General features: G+C 38.2%; 1 protein-coding gene across 1 annotated transcript in view; it reads right to left on the reverse strand.

Moving 5' to 3' along the window:
• Nucleotides 1-13,916: 13,916 nt before the first annotated feature.
• CARA (carbamoyl phosphate synthetase A) overlaps nt 13,917-25,692 on the reverse strand; it is a 112,105-nt gene continuing 100,329 nt past the window's right edge. The window contains exons 3-10 of the mRNA XM_089378955.1: nt 16,077-16,165; nt 15,896-15,956; nt 15,642-15,709; nt 15,393-15,521; nt 15,168-15,277; nt 14,732-15,079; nt 14,393-14,558; nt 13,917-14,255 (exon numbers count right to left, since the gene is read on the reverse strand). Coding sequence (XP_089235081.1) covers nt 14,209-14,255; nt 14,393-14,558; nt 14,732-15,079; nt 15,168-15,277; nt 15,393-15,521; nt 15,642-15,709; nt 15,896-15,956; nt 16,077-16,165 — 1,018 coding nt within the window. The 3' untranslated portion in view covers nt 13,917-14,208. The remainder of the gene's footprint in view (nt 14,256-14,392; nt 14,559-14,731; nt 15,080-15,167; nt 15,278-15,392; nt 15,522-15,641; nt 15,710-15,895; nt 15,957-16,076; nt 16,166-25,692) is intronic.

Here is a 25,692-nt window from a genome sequence, read left to right on the forward strand (position 1 = left end):
AGGAATCATCTGTAATGCCAATGGAGACATCATAACTGCCTATGAATGGGGACTAGGCAATCTGTGCAATAACAGGGCCAAAGTTCTTGCCCTCTACCAAGGTCTCCTCCAGCTTCAAAAACTTGGCATACACAAAGCAATGATCATTGGAGACTCAGCTATTGTCATTAGCCTGATGGTACACAACCGAAGTGCCTCCAATGTGATCCTACATCAATCAATCAATAGATGCCAATCACTTGCCCATCAGATGAAAGAAGCTCGATTCTATCATGTACTCCGCACTCTCAACAAGGAGGCAGATACGCGTGCAAATAGAGCCTGCTTCCATCCTATTGGCATTCTTTGTTGTAACGCCTCTAAGTCATAATTTTTTCTGCGATAATCAAAAATAAATCACCTCACAGACTATCTTTAGAGGTGTCCAGTTCCATCAGATCCCTCCTCGCTGACATTTTTATTATTCTCATGATTGATTTAGCTCACGAGTCACCTAAAATCTCCTTCGAATCTATTGCAGAGGATATCAATGTCATAAAATCTTAGAATTCAACCCAAATACTCAGCCTCCGTCTTTTGTCACAAGCGCCCCTGTTGTCGTCATACCATTCCCGTGAACTATCTCTCAATTTTCATGTGAATTCATTTCCATGCCTCCTCGATTCTCTGCCCAAGCACTTGTATTTAATCATGGTCCCCCTCGATCTGAATCACTCCTCCCTCTTCCCTCTTCTGCTCTTGCATTCCCCTTCTATGTGTTCGCATCTCCCTCATCATTCTTCATCCCGATCTTCCGTCCCTTTGCTTTTCAAAGCCCCCTGCTACCTCTCTATCCCAGATCTTTTCCCATTGGAGTTGCGCTTTTACAGGCTTGTGCTACACTCAAGTTCAACAAATTGCTCTCAAAGCATGGCAAGAAGCGAAGATTGCTTCCACTATGCTAATCTCCAGGCAGAGCTGGAGCAAATCCGCGCACAGCAGAAGATCTTGGATACCAAAATTGACACTCAGGCTCAAATTAATAAGGAGAAACATGAGACCGACCTCAATCTCTTCCATCACAGAGTGTCTTCACTCCAGGGACAGTTCAATGACCTCTCAAACAAGTGCAACCATGTCAAAGAGTCCGTGGATATTTTGAAGTATATTCTGGAAAAAAATAATGCTCCAAGTACCAGCTCAGCAAATGCAAGAAATAGAGATGTTGAAGGCAACCCTGAAGAATCCACAGCACGTCAAATCCATCACATAAGCATTGATTAAGCATGAATTGCAAATATTGTCTTTTGTTATTTTAGTTTGTTCGAGTCTATACTAGCTCAGTTTTTCATATAGTTAAGAATGACAGAAGCAAAAGGGACTTTGTTCTCAATGTTGTCCTCCCCTGCTCTGCTTCTCATCTACACTGCCTTGTAACAATGGAGCTTAGTCTCCCCTATCTTTTTTTAATATAAACAGCAGCTGACTTTGTAAAAAAAAATATAACAAGTAAACTAATAAATAATGCTTATTAGGGCCTTAATATAAGGACCCTATGACCTTAATTATTGTTATCCTACTAATAACCCTTATGGTCCATGTGATAATCACTCATATAAACCTATATGATCCTCATGCTAATAACCACTATAGCTCCTACAATCCCCAAAGTAATTACCATTATGGTCCCCATTATAATAACTTAGATAGGCCATATGGTCTTTATATTGATAGTCATTATATTTAGTATATTAGAAATGGTATTCATATTAATAATTCATATGTTGTCCATTTCATATTAATAATTCATATGTTGTCCATTTTAATAACCTTTACATTCCTGACAAGGCTTATGGTCCTCATGTTAGTAAGTCCTGCCACCATAATGGCCCATATAGAAACAGCACCCATAGTGCCTATGGTCCTTGTGTTATTAAATATAATGGTTCTCTTCCTAACAGCGCAATAACCTCTATAATTCATATGGCCATTATGTTAATAACCCCTATAATCTTTATAATCCTTATGGTAAGTGTGTTAATAACATGTATTACCCTTGAGCTAGTAATCCTTTTATCCCCTAAATTCCTATAGTCCATTATGTTGATAATCCTTATTGCAGTAATGGTCCTTGTGTTGATAACCTATATATTTCTCATGGTAATGAACCCATATGATTCTTGTATTGATTATCCTTATAATCATTACAATTCTATGTTTTTAACCCTATGATCAAGTTTGTGTTACTAAACACTATAACCCTCTAAGTCTTCGTGTTAATTTCCCCTATAAATATTATGATTCATGTGCTAATAAGCATATATGCCCATATCATCCCTATAATGTTAATAGTCAATAAAATTCCTATCATTCCCTTGTCATTGATATTTATTATTTACATATTAATAATTCATATACATCATAATAGAAAATTTATCCTTATACTATAACACTTATTGTTACAATATTACATCTAGTAGCCATTCATACTACTCGATGTCATACCCTTGGATTTAAAATAAAATTATTCAAAGGAAACAGTGCATTACATCATATCGGCCTAATAGCCAAAAACATAGTTAGTACTGAATAATTCTTGGATTCTCTTCTCAACCCTTTCTTAAAGGACTATAAGGGGCTATGGCCTAAAACTGAAAAATAACTTTATAATGAAACTTTCCCAATGTTATCCTAATACTCAAGGTAACTTTATAAATTTATTTTAAATCATATACAAAGGCCTTTTTATAATTCCCAAGGGTCAATTTTCATCATTTTTATAGTTAATTAACACATTTTATTTCTTATTAAAATCTAACCTAGACAATAATCATGACACATACACTATATTGCTAGTTGTTAATTGTCCTTGTAAGGTAGGAAACCGTGCATTATTGATCTTGACATTATCATCTCAATTCATGTTATCGTCTTCTTTTTTTATTTTTATTGTTGTATGTATGTAATTTTTTGAAGAAGTGTTGTAGTTTTATTACCACTTAGTATCCTTTAAGCAAATAAGATGTTAATATTTATTCTTGTGACAAATTTCCACAATTGTGAAGTGCATATGTATATTCTTTTATCCAATATGAATCGAATGACTAATCTCATCAATGTAAGACTCATTGCATGTAAAAAAAATTATAGATCCCTTGTACTATTTGGTATGAACATGATTTTTTAATTGATCTATGTAGCTTGTGAATAGTGTTGGGAGAAGAAAATGTCATCTCCATGTGTTTTTTCTTTACATACCTAACAATTTCGTTGGTGGTTCCTTACAGATGAGGGAGGAAAATCTTATGACATGCCTCTTTGAGTCCTTTAAGTTCCAATTCGCTGTTTGTGTTTGTACTCTTTGAAATGGATTTTATCTATTTGCTAATCTCTGACCCATTATTGTTAAATACCTTTCTAAGATGTTGCATCTCATGCTCTATATTCTCATCATTAGAGTTCTTAATGCTCGAGATATAAGCAGTTTAAGAACTCCATACTTTGTGAATATTAAAGCCAAATGATTATAGCGAGAGAGACTGGCGATGATTTTTAGCTAGGATAAATAATTGGTGTGATACATGGTTGTCTATAGGGTGGAGATTGACTTTAGTAAAGTGAATTATGGAGACCATTCCTATGTTTTCACAGTTTTTGGCCTACATTACATTCCAAAAAGTATTCTATAAAATATTAAAAATACTTTGTTTTAAATTCCTTTGATTATGAAGGAAGAGAATGAGGGAATTTTATTGGTAAATGGCAAGCTATAGCTAGGCCAAAGGAGGAGAATGGAGTTTAAAAATTATTCACCATTTTGGAAAATCTTTGGTAGGAAAAACCTTGTGGAGGACCCTTGCAAAAGGACAATGGAGGAAAACTATAGAGTGAAAATAAGGCCAAGGACCTTCACGAACTAGATTAATGGGTCTGGAAAAAAGTATTAAAAATGTTCCAATAAAATGGAAGGCTCTTTTCTAAGCCTTTTTGGTGACTGGGAATCATTTGGTTTGGTGGGAAATAGTGAGCATGTTGGAATTGGTGCTACCTTTTTCATGGGTTTCAGAGAAAGGATAAGATTACCAAATGAAATGGTTGAACTTCTTTAGGGTAGAGGTATTTATACTCTCAATTAGGTGGGGAATCCTCTCATTCCATATCTATGGAAACAAGGTTGAAATCATACATATTCACTACGCTTTGAAGGAAGTCAAGCAATTCAATGGAATGCTTATACAAAAAGCCTTATGAGGGAACATATTTGGTTGAGGAATGAATTTCAAATGATGTGGACAACCTTGCATGAAAAAATAACAGATAGAGAAGTGAATGTATAACTTGTCGTGGATACAATGTTACATTGGTTAGATCTTTAAGAACCTATTTGGTCATGGTGGAAGAAAATATGGAATTTTAAAAACTCCCAAAAAAGACATTGTTTGGGCTAACTTTGAGAAATAAGGAAATGCCTTGGGAAATATTGCAAAGGAGTTGTAGACATGGTCCAAGGATATGTACGTGATGTGGAATGGAGAAAAAATTATTTCTCACTTGCTAATAAAATGCCCTATGCTCAATAGTTATGGAAAGAAATAGAAGATGTCTCTAGTACTCCAAATGTGTGGAATGCTTACACCATACGGGTTTTCGCTTTGGAGCTGCCGCGCTGCCCGCTGCCGCGCTGCCCTAGCCGCGCCTTCTGAGCGACCTGCAAGCACCCTCCCCCATGGAGCCTGGAGGTGGCCCTGAGGCCCCTCCCCCCTTCCCTCCGGAGATCGAAGCCTTTAAGGCTCTGGTAACTGCAACAGGAAAACGCCAGGTCGTAGGCCCACAGCAAAAATTTGTCAAAAAATTGGACAGCATACCCAAGGTTGTCTTACCAGAGGAGGAAATCTGCAGATCTGCGCTGAACTTAGCAGAAAAAGGTCTGATCGGCCAATTCACCGGTTTGTGGCCATCCCCGAGAGCAGTCGAAGAATGGGTCAAAAGGAACTGGCTACCCTTGGTAAACGAAGGAATCAAGATCTATTTTGTAGGTAAAGGGTACTTCGTTTTCTTGTTCGATAGTACAGAGGATAGAGGTCTAATTTTCAGAAACGGGCCATACTTCATGGGGCCTCAAGGACTCTACTTGAACAAATGGTCTACCGATTTCGATCCAGCGCAAGATGTGCCCAAGGCGGTACCTGTTTGGGTACGTCTTCCGCATCTTCCCCTGCATTGCTGGAATCAAAGTTCGCTTCAATCCATAGGAAACGCACTTGGAAAATTCATAGACCAGGCCCCAAGGAAGGATCAATACTCTTGTGCCCGGATCTGCGTGGAGGTCGATCTGGAAACAGGACTACCCGAAGCGATTCAGCTATCGGTGGCAAATTGGACACATATTCAAGAGCTCGATTACGAACAGCTGCCTTTCAAGTGTCGATTCTGCCATGAGTACGGGCACTTTGCAAGATACTGCAAAAAAAGAACCGAGGAGGCAACAGAGAAGGACAAAGAAGATCAATGGAAACAGGCAAAGAAGACAACATTCAGCAGACAGAGTAACAAAAACAAGGCTAAAGGGGCAGAGAACAAAGTAGATAATGGAAGCACAAGTAACCAAAACGCTGGAAGCAGTGAAACAAAAGGCAACGAGGGGGATAAAAACCCCTTTGAAATCCTCACTCCTCCTTCAGATCCTCCGGAAGCAGGGGAAGAAGAACCACCACAGCAGGAGAATATTGAAACCATGGAACCAGGTAATAACCTAATCCATAATCCAAGCAATATTTCTTCCCCTTCATACGCAGAAATAATCAAAAAAAAGAAGAAAACCATAGAGAATATGGGATCATCAGACGATGAAACATTCGAAAGGACAACAAAAAGGGTTGGACGAAGATCAAACAAGGAAACCAGAGAAGAGGAGTCAGAAAGACAAAAAACCCTTGGCAGCCAAGCTACCATTGAAATGACACTAGGGAGGAATATCAGACCTAGGGCCTCCAAAGGAGGAGGGCCTACCCCTTCAAGTGGTAAATGATGCAGTTGATCTCTTGGAACTGTAGGGGTCTGGGTAATCCCAACAAGGCAGATGCTATCAAAGACTTATTGAAGATGGAGACCGCGGACATCCTTATGCTCCAAGAGACCAAAGTAGAAGGGGAAACCCTTCTAAACACCAGCATGCTGAAATGGAAATTCGATTCAGGAAAGGCTGTTAGCGCAAGGGATCGGCCGGTGGAATAGGCACGTTTTGGTCAAAAAGCTCATTCACTTTGGAACGATCCACAGAAACCCAACATTGGATCCACACAGATCTGCGACACACGGTAAGCAATCTCTCCTTGGCTCTGTTTAATTTGTATGTCCCTGTCCACTATGAAGAAAAGAGAGAGTGTTGGAGGACACTAATGGCCTATATAGATCAAATCAACCCTACGAACATAGTCATTGGAGGTGATCTGAATATCATTCTAGATCCCAAAGAAAAAAGAGGAGGAACATACTCTAGAGACCCCTTCGTCAACACTGTGGGAAATCTGATTACACAGTGGGACTTAGTTGACTTCAAACCGATAAGAGGAAAATACACCTGGTCCAACAATAGATCAGGGGAAAATTAAATCTCAGCCAGGCTAGACAGATTCCTTATCAGCAGCACATTAATGTTGGACAATAGAATGGTCTTTTCCAAGATCCTCCCCAAGCTAACATCGGACCACAAGCCAGTTCTCCTCTGTATCAAAAAAGAAGAAGATCTCGGTCCTCTCCCTTTCCGCTTCAGCCCTCTCTGGGCAGGCAAAGACGGATTCTATGAAACTGTCCAAACGGCCTGGAGGATAGCTGTTTGCGGCTCCCCAAGTTATGTTTGGGAACAAAAAATAAAAAACACCAAAAAAGCTCTGAAAGACTGGATTAAAAAATATCTGCAAACCCCAACTAGCCAAAGGAAAGAAGCAGTTCTTCAACTGGAAAGAGTCCAATTCGAAATGGAGGAGAAAGATCCCACTCCCACAGATTTAGACATAGAAAAAACTGCTCAAAGGAAAGCATATTGTTGTTTCAGAACTGAAGAAGAATATTGGCGCTTAAAGTCCAGAAGCTTGTGGCTCAAATCGGGAGACAGGAACACTAATTACTTTCATAGACAGTGCAGGGCAAGAGTTTCCCGTAATCACATAGCAGAGATAACAAACACAACTGGACAGGTGTATAGTGGATTCACACAAATCAAAGAAGCAGCTGTTACTTATTATCAGAATCTTCTAAGTGCGGAAAGTAATGGAAATGAGGAGGACGCAGAGGAATTTCTCTCAACTATCCCTAACCTAGTCAAAGAGGAGGATAACGATTCTTTGTTGACCCCAGTCACGGATGAGGAGATAACTGATGTAGTTTGGTCCATGGAACCGGATAAAGCTCCAGGACCCGATGGGTTCTCAGCTCACTTCTACAGAATATCTTGGGAAATCATCAAAAACGACCTTTTCAGATTGATAAGAGGAATCCTGAGGAAGGCAAAAGTAGGTGGAGGAATAAACTCTACATTCCTAGCCTTAATTCCCAAGGAAACAAACCCAAAGACCTTCGACAGATATAGGCCAATTTCTCTCTGCAACACATCTTACAAAATTGTGGCCAAACTGCTGGCCAACAGAATCAAGCCTCTTCTCCCAAAGCTCATCTCTCAGGCACAAGGAGGATTTGTAAAAGGCAGACAAATTCTGGATAATGTCATTCGGATTCAAGAAGCTCTTCATTCCAGCTTAAACCGGAAAGAACAAGGTATGATCATTAAATTGGATATGTGTAATGCCTTTGATCGTGTTAATCGCTCCTTTTTGTATAAGGTTCTTGCAGCATTTGGATTCAAACAGGACTTTATAAATCTCATCAAGGCCTGTACAGAAAATGTATGGATCGCCCCAATGGTGAACGGCAGACCAACGGATTTCTTTCAAGCAACCAGGGGATTGAGGCAGGGCTGCCCTCTTTCGCCCTTTCTATACATCCTGATGGCAGACGTCCTAAGTCGCAAGCTAACCCAAGAGAAGCAAATAGGTACCATCCCAGGGATAAGGATAGTTCAAGGCATAGCCCCGGTGAATCATGCGTTATTCGCAGATGATTCAATTCTGCTGGGGGGCGCATCCATAAGAATTGCTAGCGCTTTCAAAACCATTCTTCAACAGTACTACGACATCACTGGTGCATTAGTCAGTGAAAGGAAGAGCGCAATTTACAGTTGGAATATTGACCAGCACGCCACAGACAGAATAGCCAACGTTCTGGGGTTCAAAGGATACGCTTTGTGGGAAAAAATCAAATATCTCGGCTTACCACTGACAAGGGGATCCAATCGAAACCAACTGTGGGAAGAAGTCATATCTAAATTCAAAAATAAGATAACAGCGTGGGGCGGAGTCTGGCTCACCACTGGAGGCAAACTCACCCTCATTCGATCTGTGCTCTCTGCCCTGCCCACATATCAAGCCTCGCTGCTGCTGGCCCCAAAACAAATTACTGATCAAATATCCAGTATCATTCGAAACTTTCTCTGGAGCGGAGGGAAAGGTAACAAGGAACGCTTCCATCTCATCAAATGGGAGACAGTGAAACGCCCAATAATTGAAGGCGGCCTTCAGATCCGCGATCCCCAACATGCAAACCTGGCACTGGGAGGTAAACTCCTGTGGCAATTAATTACAGAACCATCACACCCAATCAGTCAGCTGATAAATCTCAAATATTTACAAAAGCAACCAATATCAACTTTCAATCCTGTGCAACCTCAAAAAGGAACGCAGGCCTGGAGGCTGTGTTGCAGAGGGCTCGAATTTTTCCGAAACCATTTATACAAAATCCCTGGGAATGGCAAAAATTCGATGTTATGGAAAGATCGTATCATGAATCACTCCCCTCTATCCACCATCAACGAAATAGCAGAGCTGAGAGCTTGGTTAATTTCTAAAGGGGTAAGGAAAATTGAAGACATAGCACAGTGGGACCACAAAGGTAACTGGCAGCGCTAGAAGTTGCCAGCCATCCCAAACCACTTAAAAGATCAGTCAAAAATCCTGTTAGAGGCAATAACAGATTTTACTCCTGTGCATAAGGAAGAGGAAGATCAATGGGGATGGGGATAACAAGAGAGTATACGGTCAAACAAGGCTACTTTCAAATGCAAGGAAAACAGGGGTCACAGTATCCGGATTCAGTTTGGAAACAGATATGGGAAAGTTTCAGCATCCCCAAGATTAACTTCTTCAGCTGGACCTTATTCCACAATAAAATCTTGACTGGTGACAATTTGTGCAAAAGGAACTTTGCAGGCCCGCACCGTTGTGTCCTCTGCAAGAACGCTTCAGAAACAGCAGATCATTTGTTCATTGACTGTGAGTACGCTCAGAAAGTGTGGAACAGCTTCTTAAGAGGGCTGAATGTGAGCCCCCCAACACGCTGCCAGATCACAGATTTGTTTTTGACATGGAAAACTCGGTACCCCCACAGCATCAACGAAAAATCTCTTTGGCACAAGTTATGGATCGCTGCTCCGAAATACGTTTGTTGGAAGGTGTGGCTCTCCAGGAATGAAGTTGTCTTCAATCACAAAGATATAAAGGCAGAAGCAGTAGCAAGGCAAGCCAAGGATCTCCTCCTAGAAACTCTGAGACAAACTAGCGTCAAAGACAACAACCTCACAAATGAAGAAAAGGCGTGGCTGGAAGGTTATACTCCCATGCCAACCACTCAAGCCATCATCCGTCCAAAACACAAGGAAAACTGGCAGTACAGAGACAACTTGGACAATTTTCAAAACTGGTGGAAGTCACAAGGTAAATGTACAATCTTCTTTGATGGGGCTTCGAAAGGAAACCCAGGCAGGTCAGGAGCAGGAGGCGTCATTTACTTTCAGAATGGTGGAAAAGAGGAATTTAGTTGGGGACTTGGGATAAAAACCAACAATCAAGCTGAAGCTCTCAGTCTACTAAAAGTTTGTCAACTGTCCAGAAAAGGAAATGCAAGTGAAATCATAATTTTGGGAGATTCAGAACTGTTGATAAGGTCATTACTTCACAAGAAAAGTCTCAAGGATCCAGTACTAAACAAGCAGCTCGCAAGAGTAAACAGACTATTGAAGGAATTCTCATCAGTAAAGCTCTTCCATATCCTCAGAGATTTAAACACTGAAGCAGACAGTTTAGCAAATGTAGGATGCAATCTTGAAAAAAGCATGATCAGCATAAATGCAGAGACTCCGAAATTGGCAATCATTCCTTAGGGGCATTAGGGAAACAGAGGAATGCAATGAAAGTGATTTGTAATACTAGCTTGGCTTTGGCCTTCAATAAATAAAATACCCGTTTCAGTTAAAAAAAAAAAAAAATGTGTGGAATGCTTAGATAGTAGAGGAAAGGTTGAAGTAGTGGTTTCATTTAAAAGAATTGAAAGAGCTTAGAGGTATAGCAAGTCAAGTTATATGGGTAATATGGTTTGCTAGGAACTTTAAAAGCTTTGAAGATAAATATAATCCCACTTTTCAAGTGTTCATATAACTTAGGGTTGTGGTCTCCAATGTCAAAATGCCTATTAAACAAAATATTCATTGAGTGGGAGAGATTACAATAGATAAGTCTCACCCTTGCAAATTTTTGACAGATCAAGGTAGGGTCTACTTGTGTTTAGTAGCACTAGAAGACTCTTGTTCCTATCTTATTCTCATCATCTAAATTTTAAAGTTGGCCTTGATCTTGGGTCCAATAGTTATGTTGAATCTTGGGCCTTGAGATTATTGCTAGTGTGTGCATTGGATAGGAGTATTACAATGCAATAGTCACTTTGGCGTTAGTTATCTGACTAGGATGAGCCACGAGTAAATTATTGTGACCTAAGTGATGGGTTTCACATGACATTAATAATTCACATTAGTGAGTGTCACATATGAAAAATTGTGTAAAATCATACAAGAGTATGTTCCATAGATTGTGTACGAGATTATGCTAGGAAGATAAGGCAAAGCACACCTTTCACAGAGGAATCCCACCAAAAACAATGAATTAGTGAAGAGCAAAACTTCCCTTCAGTGGTATGCATAGTTGTATTTATACACCCCTAGTATGGCAATTATATTAGGATTATAGTAAATTAAATTATCCATGTTGTTTATCCTTGATATGTTGTGATATGGCCTCCATCTGCCAACAAACAGCATCATCTACACCAAATCCATTATCAATAGAAATATATCATAACTTTTATTTCACAAAACAATTTGTGCCTTTATAAAATATCATTACAACATATTTATCTTACTATCAATCTGATCTAATTATCTTTTTCACCAACAAATTCTTGATTGCTATGTTTTTCTTTTCCAAATCAAAAAGCCTATATGCTTTTGGACTCTTATAAGGTTGTGTTTTTTGTCTTTTAGCTTAATACTTTCTTTCCTTTTAGAAATTACATGTATAACAACCAAATATTTTGAGATAATTTACTCATGACCTACCATTTCCTCTTCAACTATGATGTCTCACAACTTTAGTGGACCTTCTCTTATAAGTACATGACAACATAGACTATTTAACTACAAAAGTTGTTTAGAGTTTTTTCCCTTGAACATAATCCTTGTGACCTCCATGCCCTTCTTTATTTCCCTCTCAATAACATTGTTTTGTTGTGGATTATGTGAGAAAACAGACCACTTACAAATACCACAAGGTTTAAAATACTTGCAAAATCTACCTAATTTGCATTTTCTCCCTCTATTATTCCAAAAGCCTTGAGATTCTTCCCACTTTATCTCTTAACCATGGCTCTAAACTCCTTGAATATTTATAAAAATTTGAATTGTACCTATGCCCTTTTTCTGAAAATGTTAAATGTTATGTCATACGCACATGTCAATAATTGAGTTCTTATGTGACCACAAAGTTCACTATGCATTGTTCAAATACACTCCATGCACCTCCATTATTAAATTTATCCCTAGATTGATTAAGTATGACCTTTACAAAATACCTTTCAATTGAATCAATGAGGTGTTTCCTTGAATTGGAAAAATAACATAAAGTATATTTTGTTTCTACCAAAAGGTGCATATATTTACTTGCTATAATGTAAATGCATAGCGTTGTAGGATTAATATTACCATATATCAAAGAAAAAAATTGCAGCCCAAGTTGACGAATGTTTGATGCATTGTTAAGGAGTATAACAATAAAGAACACCTTCAACACATAGTTCTCTCAGTTGTCCTTTATAAGACACTTGTTTACATCAAATTCAATATTTAAATGTTGCTCCCCTTGATTTGGAAAAAATCCATAAATTATATTATGCTTCTTAAAAGTGCAAGTTGTTGCTAATGTCTATATATAGTATTTATATGATTGATCAAAGCATTTTTTTAATAATGAAAATATGCATAATGTATGTTTACTAATGTTTAATAACCTGCTGTAACAATAAATTCAATTAAATTACCTTCAATGCCATCAAACATTTTATAGTTGTTGCTACTACACCATAAAGACAATGCTCTACAACAAATTTAATATTGAAATGTTGTTTTTCACCAAAATGACATGTGATAAGTTCTTTGGATCAAATTGATTCAATACATCATGCATGTCTTTAACATCTATGTCAAGCATCTTTATTGAAATTAGTCAATGGCCTTCAACAATGTGCACCTATCTACCATAGCAACAATCTCTCTTATATATCATCAAATGAAGCAAATCCCTTATGTTTCATGTCCTTGGGACCTTAAGTGTAAATACCATGCTTCTCTAAATGTATTTTGGCCACTAGTGAAGCATGCCATGCCTCTCTAAATGTATTTTGGCCACTAGTGAAGCATACCATGCCACTCTAAATGTATTTTGCTATTTAATGAAGTAAAAGAGTTATATGATATTCCACTTTCTTCTCTTCTCACAATCTTTTAGACATAGCTTCAAAGCATTTTAAACTTTGAATTAATTTTTCTTTTATAATACCTCAATGCAAATTGTTTATAATAAATAAGGTTTCCACAACAATAATACTCTCTATATTACAAGTGTTGAATTTGTCCTTTTTTGAATCCTCATATTCAAAATAGCCTAATTTTAATGTTTTCTCATCTATTTGATGGCCAAAACTCACATCTTCATTCACCATTATTTACTACTAAGGCATGTTCATAACTACGTCCATGTTAAAGCTTATTCCATTGCCACTCTTGCAAGCATGTCCATTTTTATCTTGAACATCTACTTCTAGCTAGTTACCTGTATATACCCTCACTAACAATAACAATAATATATGTAAACGGTCTCTTATATCAAGATTGTTTGCATGTAGTAGATCCGCTAAATTAATTTTATAAATTGTATCCATATCATAAAGGTGTAAATTGTGTCTCTTATATCATCCAGATTGTTTGCATGTAGTAGATCCGCTCAATTAATTTTATAAATTGCATCCATACATAAAGGTGTATTAGATATTGTGTTGGCCAATGTTTATATGGTGTCGGTCATAGGAATCATTTTTTACAAAATGAATATTAATTTCTAACTTGAAATGAAGTCTTATTTCATCAAAATTATTTGCATGTATCAGATCTGTTTAATTAATATTCTATCCCATCCAAAATGTTTATTAGATAATGATGTAGCAATGGTTATGTAGTGTTGCAAAAAAGGAAGCTTATGTAATGAATATTAATTTCAAACTTTCAAAAAAAAAATAACTAACTTATGTTAATTGAAAGTCCATCACAGCAATTGTGCTTTCAAACTTATATTTAGGCTTCATATTTCTATGGAGATTTCGAGGATCAAAGTAAAAACAACATACAAAAGAGACTTTTTTCGCAATATCATAAATGATTAAGAATCTAAAATTCATAAATTCAACTTAACAAAAGATATGCAGATCTGAACCTGAACCTAAGCATATCAGCTTAAGGTAGAGACAGATACGAGGTAAACTATCATTAGAACAAACACTTCTTTCAGCATGAACTAACATCATGCTTAATTGGAAGGGATATGCTATAATTTGCACACGAAAATTCTTTCAACCACACCACCTTAAATTTCCAAGTAGCCTCGTTTTACTGCGCCAGCTTCAATTGCCGTTCGAAAGAAGATATAGAACATAGAGTACAATTACAATATTATGGAGATAACTGTCATACAAAAACCATAACAGCACTAAAAACCGTCATTAACTGGCATTCTCTATCATTTATCTCTGCTTGTTTTCCCGCATCAACTGTACGAAGTCATAAAATGCTGCAAACGCATGTAGAGAATGAGCTTCCAACTAAATTCATGCAAAAAAACTGCGGACAGTTCATAACTGATGATCATAATGCTAACAATTTCCATGCAAATTTAAAATATCACAGCTCCCTAAAGAGGTATTTTACCAGGATCCGAATCATGAGGACCAGGGGATGCTTCCGGATGATACTGAAGAGACATTACTTTCATTGCAGGGAAGGCGAGACCAGCACAAGTTCCATCATTTAAGTTAATGTGAGTTACCTCTACACCTTCTGGAAGTGTCGTGGGATCGACTGCGTAGTTGTGATTCTGCCAGACCAAGAAGAGACATGATTAATCAACTGTTACAGAAGTGCGTGTTGATGAAAGCGAGTTGCACATCATAGACCAAAAGTGTAAAAAAAAAGGTCTTAAAACAGTCAACCAGATGTCGAAAAACAAGTTTTCCACATGCAAGCTGTTGATTGAGTTGGGTAAATTACTTGAGCACTTATCTCAACATGGCCACTTCGAAGATTGCGCACAGGATGATTGCCTCCGTGATGGCCAAATTTCATTTTGAAAGTTTTTCCACCCAATGCTTGGCCAAGAAGTTGATGCCCCATGCAAATTCCAAACACAGGAATTTTTCCAACCACTTGTTTAACATTTTCTACTGCATAAGGAACTGCAGAAGGATCACCAGGTCCATTGCTGAACAATACACCATCAGGATTCAATTTTAGAACTTCTGAAGAAGGCCATGTGGAAGGCACAACAGTTATCTTGCAACCATATGAAGCAATGCGCCTTAGTATATTGTGCTTGATACCAAAGTCATAGGCAACAACCTGGCAAAAGAAACAAGACCATACCATCAATGGCACAGAAAACAAATCAAAATTTGGGATCATCATTGTTCAAAGCAGGCTAACTCACATGCAATTTGTCAGAAGCGTTTCCATAAGAGTTAAAATCCCATTCTGCACTTGTTGTGTCTTTCCATTCATATGGTTCAGTGCAAGTGACACCAGAAATCAGATCCATGCCTGCCATATGTTTATCCTTTGAGTTGTATAAAGAAGACTGCTGGTATCCATCTCGAATAGAAAGGGAAAAAATTATAAAAGAGGAACTAAAATAAGATAGATTCCACTTCCATACCTACTATGTCCCATGAGCGAGCCATGTTCAGTAGCTCATCATCAGATTTTGAAGAATCAGTACTTAGGACTCCTATTAAACTTCCATTTTCTCTTAATCTCCGAGTGATTGCACGAGTGTCGACATCAGCTAATAATCCAGATATTTAGTTGGACATTGATAACAGATAGGCCATATTTGTCAAATGTAGCTTGTATGCAGCATAAAAAGATTCCCTGTGAAAATATTGAAAGCCTTGCAGTAACTTACATATACCCATGACATTTCTTTTTCTCAAATACTCCGGCAGTGATTCTGTTGATCTCCAGTTTGAGACACTTAAATAACACATGTAAATAATATAAATATCAGAAACAATGTAATAGATTTAAAAAACAAGAATAAATGAAGTAGATTGTATGCCCTGGATAGTGTTTCCTTCACAATAATTTATGAGTATTTGCAGCATTTTCATTTTGATCATTGAACCGTGTGTTCTTTAGGAAATCATGGCTGCTGCTTACCAAGTGCTCAGATTTCGAATTACTAATCCTCCTAGAAAACACTGATTTGACTCTTCGTCATCTGTGATTTAGAGAATCGTTTGCACAATGAATTAGAACTTCCAAAATTCGTATCAAACATTTCCCATTTTCTAATTATGACAAATGGACAGAAACTTTTTTCCATAAACAGCTTGCATACCTATATTAACACCTGTGTTGCCAATGTGTGGGTTAGTCATCAGAACAAACTGGCCAGCATAACTTGGATCCGTCAGTATTTCTTGATAGCTGCATGTGGAAACGTTCCTCAGTCAATTTTCCACTGATTAAAATAGTTAATGGATTCCATAATCTAAGATGCATTCCAACACAAAACAGGTATACAGCTTAAGCAAGATTTACTCACACGGGTTACTTGAACTACCCATGAAACTTCGGATGATTAAGAGTGTTTGAATTTACCTATCTTTGCTATGAGATAATGTTGTTTATTTAAACAAACAAATTACAATCTATAGCTTAAATGATTAAGCATATTTATTGATCTATATAGAACTTTGCTTTGCTAGGGTGAACTTAAGTAGCTAAGGTCTATATGGAGCTTTGCTTTGCTAGGGTGAACTTAAGTCGCTAAGGTTTGTAGGCGTGGGGCTGCATCTATCTATCTTATAGTATGTATTGAGCCCTATAGTACAAATCTCATCATGTGTTATGTCTTATTTTTATAGTATGCACACATTATTAGACATAAGATTATACTATAAACATAAATAGTATTACTATTATTACATATATGTTTTTTTTGGTGACTAGAGGAATCGGCATGTGGGCTGGCCTCGTATTCGCGTGACACAGGGTAGATTCCAACCGCTAACACTATAACCCCTAGGTGCCTATATGTGCCCCTTCCGCAGGCATAGGTGAATCAGAGGGATTTGAACCTCGAACCTCCTTGCACATAACACTTCATTTCCACAGCCATCCAATTGAGCTTGCCCCAGGGGGCTTATTATTATATACATGTATTGATTTAATGTAAGTAACTGAATTAGACTTTAGTATACTGTATAGTAGTTATTATTGTACGTATATTATACATAATATTTTATATGCAATGAATGGATATTCATGATTATGTATTTAGATATAGCATGTAGTATATGCATATGTCAGACTCCAGGATATCTAAATAAATCCAATGCAAATCAGTTTACACACTTGTCAACTATGGCTTGCTCAATTGGCAAAGTGAGGTGCTAATGTAGCCTCCACCAGGGCTCAAGTCCAAGAACAATACGATGTAAAGCCTTCAGACAGACTTTGGGCCTTGTGCCAGAATATGTAGCCTTCAGGCACAATATAATGAGCCTTTAAGCCAAAATAACTGCAAATAACATGACCCTGTTCCTGAGTTATATATATATATATATATATATATATATATATATTATATATATATATATATATATATATATATTATATATATATATATATATATATATACTCGTGAATATTTAGCTTACACACGCACATTTGCACATGTGCACACAGACACACAAATTAGGGTATGGACACAAGTATCTTGGACAGTATTAAGAAGATATATTTTGATCCCATTACAAGCTTCAAATGGATAGCTTGTTTTCAAACTATTCAAAATTTCAATGTTGCAGATTAGATTAAGCTCAAAACATACAAAGTCCACAGCTTGCCAATACCCAGTGGCACAGAGCAAGACTCAACTCTGGCACATATCAGGATTAATTATCGTGTTTTCTATCAAGCAGAATTATTCTCGGCTGACTCGTAACCTAAGCATGTGTATGAAGGTTGCACGATTTATAGTTAACCCTTACCTTAAACTACAGAAAAAAGGTGAAGGATAAGTTAATATTGAATGACATGCCACATGCCTACTCATGTGCCATGTCACATCTAAATGCTATTAAATGTAGAATATAAATTTGGCATTTTGTGCAATTATGCAAACTATCTGATTAATAAAAATTTACAGCCTCAGGATGATATATATATGTTTTGGCCTCCAGAAGCTTAAATAGAATTTCAACTAACTGAAACATTAGCTTCAAAATTTTGTTTCCGAGGTCCTAACATAAACAACCCAAATCACATTAATTAGTACATCAAATTATAATTCTAAACATTTGAAAACTTAAGGTCTAGAGTCAGTATTTGACTTAATAAAATATTCCAAGACCCTTGTAGCAAAGTTGGACATAAAGTCAACCCTTGTAGTCGAAAATCCCATTCTCATACTTCCATTGTGACTCTCCATCATCTCTCCTGAGTTTTTCCTTCACTTGGATGTAGATTCCATCCTAAGTTCTTCAAGTATTCTTTGCTTCATATCTGTTTCAACTTTCAAGTACTAATGACTTCAAAATCTCTTCTCCAACCAAGTGTATCTGCAACTTCATGTCAATTTTCCTTGATATGCTTAACTTTAAAGTCATATTTTCTCAGGAACTCCATCGATCTTCATTGCCTGGCCATTTAGGTGGGAATGAGTGATGTACTTTAGACTGTTATGGTTTGTTTCAGTTCAATATCTTATCTATGAAATAATGCCCTCATAATTTTAAAGCATGAACAACTACTGCTAAGGTAGTTCAATGCATGATACTTAAGATTTTGTGATTCATAGGAGATAACATGGCCATTTTGCATCAAGGCATTGTTGATCATTTACATGCAAGCATGCACCAATACATACCATATAATTTTCACCAGGGTCTAACAACTTCAAGATGATTGCTAAAATAAGTATTTGCTTCAATTGCTGACAATTCAAAAAAAAATTCTTCACACATGGCAATCCAGTTGAACTTCTTCTTCTACCTTGCAAGCTAAGTGGCAAGGTTCATCATAACTCAGACTTGAGATTCACAATTAGTTGCTTTTCAAACACATGGAAAAAAATCATTTTAGTTTGATGCTTTATGATTAAAGTTTGTTGCCTGAATCTTACCTCATGTTGTGTGCCGTGCTTCATTCGTTCTCCTATTTCAAACACCTAACACTCTGCTCTCACCAGCACCACTCACATTTTAACTCCCAAATCCTACTCCATGTTCAACTCTCTAGCTCTCAAATTTCATTGTTCATACAAGTGTTTTAAAAACTGGCCCAGTCCGAACCAAAACCAGTCAAACGCGCCAGGGGTCAAACCAGCCACCAACCCACACCAGTGGACCGGTTTGTATTGCTTTGGTACCGAGCCTGTCCAAACCAATCCGAACTGGCTGGTCCTGACTCCTATCCTGAATGGTCACGTGGTTGAAACCTAACACCTAAACCCTAAACCCTGACAATTAACATTACCAATAATTGTTTCAGGATGTTTGAGAGCAGTTCCAACCTTATCGACTTCATATGAAGAAAATAGAATTTCATACACCACTCAAAATTCAGTAGACTTTTTCAGAAGAAAATTCAGTAGACTCAACAGTTCAGAGTTTTAGGATTTGGTAGAATTGCAACATTTTCATGAATTCTATCATGTATGAGGGGGGTATGAAATTGGCATTTAATCAACAGCACCAAGCCATTTATGTACCTTGATGTTGGTGGTATTCATTGTTGAATTCCTCTAATGTTGATGGTATTGATGGTTGAACACCTCTGCCATGGCCTTAACAAAAATGTACCCTTCAGTCAAACCAAAATCATTGGTTTGGCATGTTAAACTTTTTATACCATATTACAAGGTTGAGGTAGTCAACCCTTCACTTTAGTTTGTTGTTTTATGATTAGAGTTTGTTGTCTGAATCTTATCTCATGCTGTGTCTCATGCTTCATTCATTCTCCTATTCGACATGCTTATAGCACCTAAAGCTTTGCTCTCACCAGCACCACTCACATTTTGACTTTCAAATCCTACTCCATGTTCATCTCTATGGCTCTCACATTTCACTATTTATACCAGTGTTTTAAAAATTGGCCTAGTCCGAACAGAAACCAATCAAACCAGCCGGTTGGATAGGGCGAGGGGCCAAACCGGCCACCAACCCAAACTGGTGGACCGGTTTGTATTGGTTTGGTACCAAGCCTATCCAAACCAGTCTAAACCGGCTGGTCCTGTCCTGATCCGTTCACGCTGTAAAAACCTAACTCCTAAACCCTAAACAAAAACCTAACTCATAAACCCAAAGACTCCAAATTGAGGAAGTCGAATGTGTATTTATACTTGTTAAATGTGAGAAATTTACCAACGGTCACACCCCTTCAAACAGTGAGGCCAACTTGACAATTGGGGGCTACGTGAAGCCCATAATAATTTTAATTTTTATTCATTTTGTACAATTTTCTTTGGTTGACTTGGGAGACCTTTTTGGCACACGAGAACGCCTCTCGATGCTACACAAAAATCAACATACATGATATGTTATAGAGTATAATTTATATATATTATTTATTAAATATACAATATATATACATAATCAAATTTAAGGGCAAACTTTATGCAAATTTTATCCAAATTTTTTTATGTCAAATTAGAACACAAACATGAACCATTTGACATGCTTGCAAGGAAGTTAATGTATGACGAATCTTGGAAAAGCCCTCCACATATCAGGGATTCCAACATACAAATCTAATAAATGCTTAATCATTTTTTGGTGTAGACCAATTGTCAATAGCTTCGACTTCCTACGGATTCACAAAAATCCATTCAGATAATTGCTCCTCAAAATGTCAACTTAGAATATAGGGACAAATTTGTTCAAGTATTTGTTGAATAATATGATGTGCATGGTTGTTATTCATGGTTTTAATTATCGCATGACAACATCACAATTTTTACAAAAACCATCCACTTCTAAGGCATTTGCCAAGTCCATACAAGAAGAAATATTAATGGAAAATATGGCACATTTTCCAATAGAATTGCTAAGAAAAAGGGCAATCGTGAATAATCAATCAATCCCCATGGACCTCTGCATGTGTGCCCATGAAAGATGTGGCCTTGTAGTGAACCCAAGAAAAATGCTCAGATTGCATGGGTACACATGTCAAACAGTACAATAACAAAAATACATGAAGTGGTGACTGCAAGAAGCCCCACTGATACATGCTCATGGCATAGAGTCCCAGGTGTCATGCTTTGTTGCCTCTCTAATGGCCTATAAAAGAAAGCTCTTTCGTCCACATAATTCATCTCCATCTATGCAAAGTTAATCCATTGTCATACTGTGTGCGTTGTTGCTATGCATGCTTACCCTCTGTCAATCCTGTTAGTGAGTCTTAAGCAAAGAAATTTTTTGGATTATCACTTGCTTTCGGCTTGGGGAGAGATCTTCCAACACTGAACAAAACGGTCAAGGAGTTTGGTTTGGAGATTACTAGTGGAAATGTATAGGTATATTACTATATTATTGTACTCATGCTCTCCTTTATTTAATAAGAACCTTCCTTTTTTCGTTTACACCAAATCATTGTCTAAATGAATGCATGCTACTGTTATTTACTTAAAAATTGATTTTGAAATTGATTCATGTCTTTCCAACGTTTGATTGGCAGCTTTAAATCTTTCCAAAGAATGAGTAATGCATTGGATGTTCCCCTGTGCAGGGAAAGGAGAGAATCTTTCAGAATGATTATTACTTCTTTTGCTTCTACACAAGAAAATGGAATAGAATAAGACCACTTTGTGAATTTATCAGCTGGAACATTTATTCTTCTCACTTTATTTAACTCAAAGAAAATATATGTTTATCAAAGTTTGAATATTGTCGATAGTTTAGAAATACTCTATACATAAGTTGTTCCATGGGGTACCTGAACCCTCTATAGTTAAGTAGGATTTAACTTTTTTCTGAACCCAAGGTATCATTATAAAGCTCTGGAGGCAGAAGCTTTGACTGGGGAGGTTAGAGATGGATTGATTGAGTGCCTTGAGCACATGGTCCCTAAGGAGAGTGACCAGCTGGAGATACACCGATAGATCACTTGCTTCAGTAGAGCCACAGGTACCTTTGGCAAGAACCTAGCAAGGATTGCAAGGGAAGCAAATGAGCCAGGTAAACAAGTTCAATTTTCAAATTCTTATTTTGTTAAATTGTTTATAACTTTATAATTTGAAAGTTGGATATAATTTGTTGAGCTAACTCATTACACAACTATGTTTTTTGCAGCACAATGGTGGGAGGCATTTGGTAGCCATTGTCCTCAATTGCAGAAGTTTGCAATCCGTATTTTGAGTCAAACTTGCAGTGCTTCTGGGTGTGAGCGCAATTGGTCTATCTTTGAGAGGATTCACACTAAAAAGAGAAACAATTTGGAACAAAAACAGTTAAATGATCTAATCTATGTCCAATACAACCTCCGGCTAAGACGCAACCAATTGTTGAACAAAAGACCTTATACAGATCCCATTGTGTTGGAAGATATTGATCCAACATCAGATTGGGTAGTGGAGAGCAGGGTTGCAGGAATCGCCCCCCCCCCGGAGGATCCAAACCCGGAACCGCGGATCGGAGCGAACCGTCCCGGAATCCAATTTGGAAGCGCGATTCGGAGGAGGAGGTGGCGCGGTTCCGGAATTTAAAAGCGATTCCTGCCTTTTGGGTTGCGGCCACCCCGGAACCGCGGATCGGAGGGCGGTTCGGGCACGGGGTGGCGCCACGCTTCCGGCCCGGAACCGCACGCCACCCGCACGCCACCCAGGCGATTCCGGAAGCAACCCCGCGGCCTCCTTTTTTTTAATTTATTTTTTTTAAATTTGTTTTAATATGTGACTTAACTAGCATGAGGGGGTGGGTTAGGTTAGTTTAGGGTGAGTCTAGGGTGACTTTAGAAAAGAATAAAGCCCCCATTCTCTTCTCATTTTCTCACTTTGAGTTTATGAGAGTTGGAGAAGAGAAGAGAGGAGAGGAGAAGAGAAGAGAGGAAAGGAGAGGAGAAGAGAGGAGAGCTTGGAGGAGTGAAGGAGGAGGAGCTAGGAGAAGGAGGAGGAGCTAGGAGAAGGAGGAGGAGCTTGGAGCAAGAGCTTGGAGGACTTCATCTACAAGAGCTAAAGAGGTAAGTTCAAACCCCAAACTCCCTTGTTTTTTTGAAAAAAAAATTGTATTTTTCTCCTCCCTCTCCTACTCTTTCCCATTGTTTCTACTTGCTCCTTTATTTACAGGTTGTCCACCACCTATATCCATATTCCAAGATGGTGTTCTTTTGGCTTCTATGTATCATTCCACTCTTGGTTTTAATGATGGCAAGGGTGAGGAATAGAGGGGAAGAGGAAGGGGATGAACTTGGTCCTAATAGTAGTGACCCAATGTATGATGAGGAGGAAGGGTTTGAAGAGGAAGGGGATGAACTTGAAGAGGACACTGAAGCACAAGATGGGAAAGGTACATCAAATCCCTTGTGGAACTATGTGACCAAACTTGAAGGGGGAAAGGGTGGTGGATCTTACAAATGGATGTGCCCTCATGATTGTCATGGAGGAAAACCATATACGGGTTCATATACCCGTCTGAGGAGGCATTTTTGTGGGGTGCTAGAGAGTGATGAAAAAAAGGGTTCTGTGGGGGTAGCCATTTGCCCAAAAATTTCAAGTGAACAAAGACAAAAATACATCAAAATAGAGATGGCTGCACAACAAAAAAACAAGAAACAAAAAACTCATTCAGAATCAAGTGCAACCTCTAAATTTGGTAGTTGCCCATCTCCTTATGGTACTTCTGCAACCTCTGGAGGTAGAAAAACAATAGCGGATTTCCTTAATGTTACTGGGAGGGATGATGTGGATGGAAAGGTAGTCCGTTTTCTTTGTGCTTGCGGTGTACCATTCAATGTGCTTCGCTCTCCCTATTGGCATGACATGGTAAAGGCCATCAATGAAGCCCCAAAAGGATACAAGGCCCCCAACTATGAGAAAGCTAGAACAGTGTTATTAGAAAGAGAAAAAACTAAGGTTCAAAGAGCTTTGACACGTTTTACACGAGTGGGTGGATTATGGGGTATCCATTGTATCAGATGGGTGGACAAATATTAGAAACCAACATTTGATAAATGTTCTTGGTGTTTCTTCTAAGGGTGCAGTATTTATTGCATGTCATGACTCCTCCTCCATCAGTGCAACTGCACAAAACATTGCAGATCTCCTATTGAAATCAATCAAAGATGTTGGTCCGAATAATGTGGTTCAAGTGATCACAGATAATGCAGCAAATTGTAAGGCAGCAGGAAAAATTATTGAGCGTACTCATCCACACATCTTTTGGTCTGGGTGCCTGGTTCACACATTGAACCTTTTGATGCATGATATTGTGAAACACAAAGAATGTGGGTGGATTGCTGAGGTTTACAGGAAAGGGAAGCAGCTCATTAAATTCATCACAGGGCATACAAGGGTAAACTACTTCTATGGCACTTACTCCAAGTTGCAATTGCTTAAAATTGCAAAGACAAGATTTGCTAGTTATTACCTCACCTTTAGGCGGCTAGTGAAGGTGAGACAAGCTTTAACTAATCTGGTGTGTGCTGAAACATGAGATGAAATTAACCAGTGTACAGATGGTGCTACTGCTAATGTAGTCAAGGACACTGTTCTTGACACTTACTTTTGGTCACAGGTTAAATATGTTTTGCAATTCACCAAACCAATTTATTACATGATCAAGTTTGCAGATTCAGATCGACCAGTAATTGGGGAGGTGTATGAGCAAATGGATAGCATGTTGGGGCAGATTAAAGACATTGTTGAGCCTAGAGATACCACCTTGTACAATTATATTCGTGAAGAGGTGGAAAAGCGATGGGATATGCTAAATGTTCCATTGCATGCATTAGCATATGTTTTGACACCTAGGTACTATCATCCATCATGGCTTTCAAAACCAGCACCTGGGGGGGAAGCAGGAAAAAACCACACCAAGATAAAGAAGTTCACGAAAAATATATGGCTGCATTGAGTAGATTAATCCCTGATAATGAGGAGGCTGCATTGGTACGGAGACAGGTGAGCAACTATACGCTCAACACTGGTCCATTTGGGAGCATGCATTCAATTGAAGATCGAGAGCATTTTTCTGCTCTTGAGTGGTGGAACATGCATGGAGGGCCTACTCCACTTCTACAGAGTTTGGCATTGCGGGTGCTATCACAGGTGGTAAACACTTCTTCTGCAGAGAGGTGTTGGAGCTCTTATTCTTTCATCCACAGTGTTAAAAGGAACAGGTTGAGTTTAGACCGGGCAGAGAGCTTGGTTTATGTTCATTACAACTTGCGATTGTTGTCCCATTACTGTGAAGATGCAAAGTCTAATAAAGACTTGGTGACTTGGGACAAGCATCCAGAGGAGCCCAATTTGGAGGATGGAGTGTTGCAACTAGAGCAATTAGAGGATGCTCTCATGGTATGTCCATTGTGGTATGAATTTTCCAATTTTCCCTTATAAAGCATTTCTCTAATTCATGTTTTTAATTTTTTTGTTAACTAGTGTTTTTTTTTTTTTGCATGAATTTTTTGAGCGATTCTAGGATGATGATGACCGTGTTGATATGCCACCACCCCCACCCCCATCTGGTCCTAGGTTCCATGGTTCAACACCAACAGCAGGGGGTTCTTCTTCATCAGTTCCAGTGCCACGACTTACACAGGGACCATCTTCTTCATTGCCACCACGTGGAGGCACGCCATCACGTTCTATTCGTGGTGGAAGGAGGAGAGATTAGTAGATATATTCACAATCTACTTCTTTTTGTCATAGTCTATAGATTACTCATTAGACTTGTAGACTTGTGAATTTGAATTTTGAACCTTTTTGGCTTGGCGGTGACCAAGTGACATATTTT

This window comes from Pinus tabuliformis, chromosome J (assembly GCF_031772625.1).
Source record: "Pinus tabuliformis cultivar Carrire ecotype Pingquan chromosome J, CPIR1, whole genome shotgun sequence".
In the NCBI taxonomy this organism is placed as follows: domain Eukaryota; kingdom Viridiplantae; phylum Streptophyta; class Pinopsida; order Pinales; family Pinaceae; genus Pinus; species Pinus tabuliformis.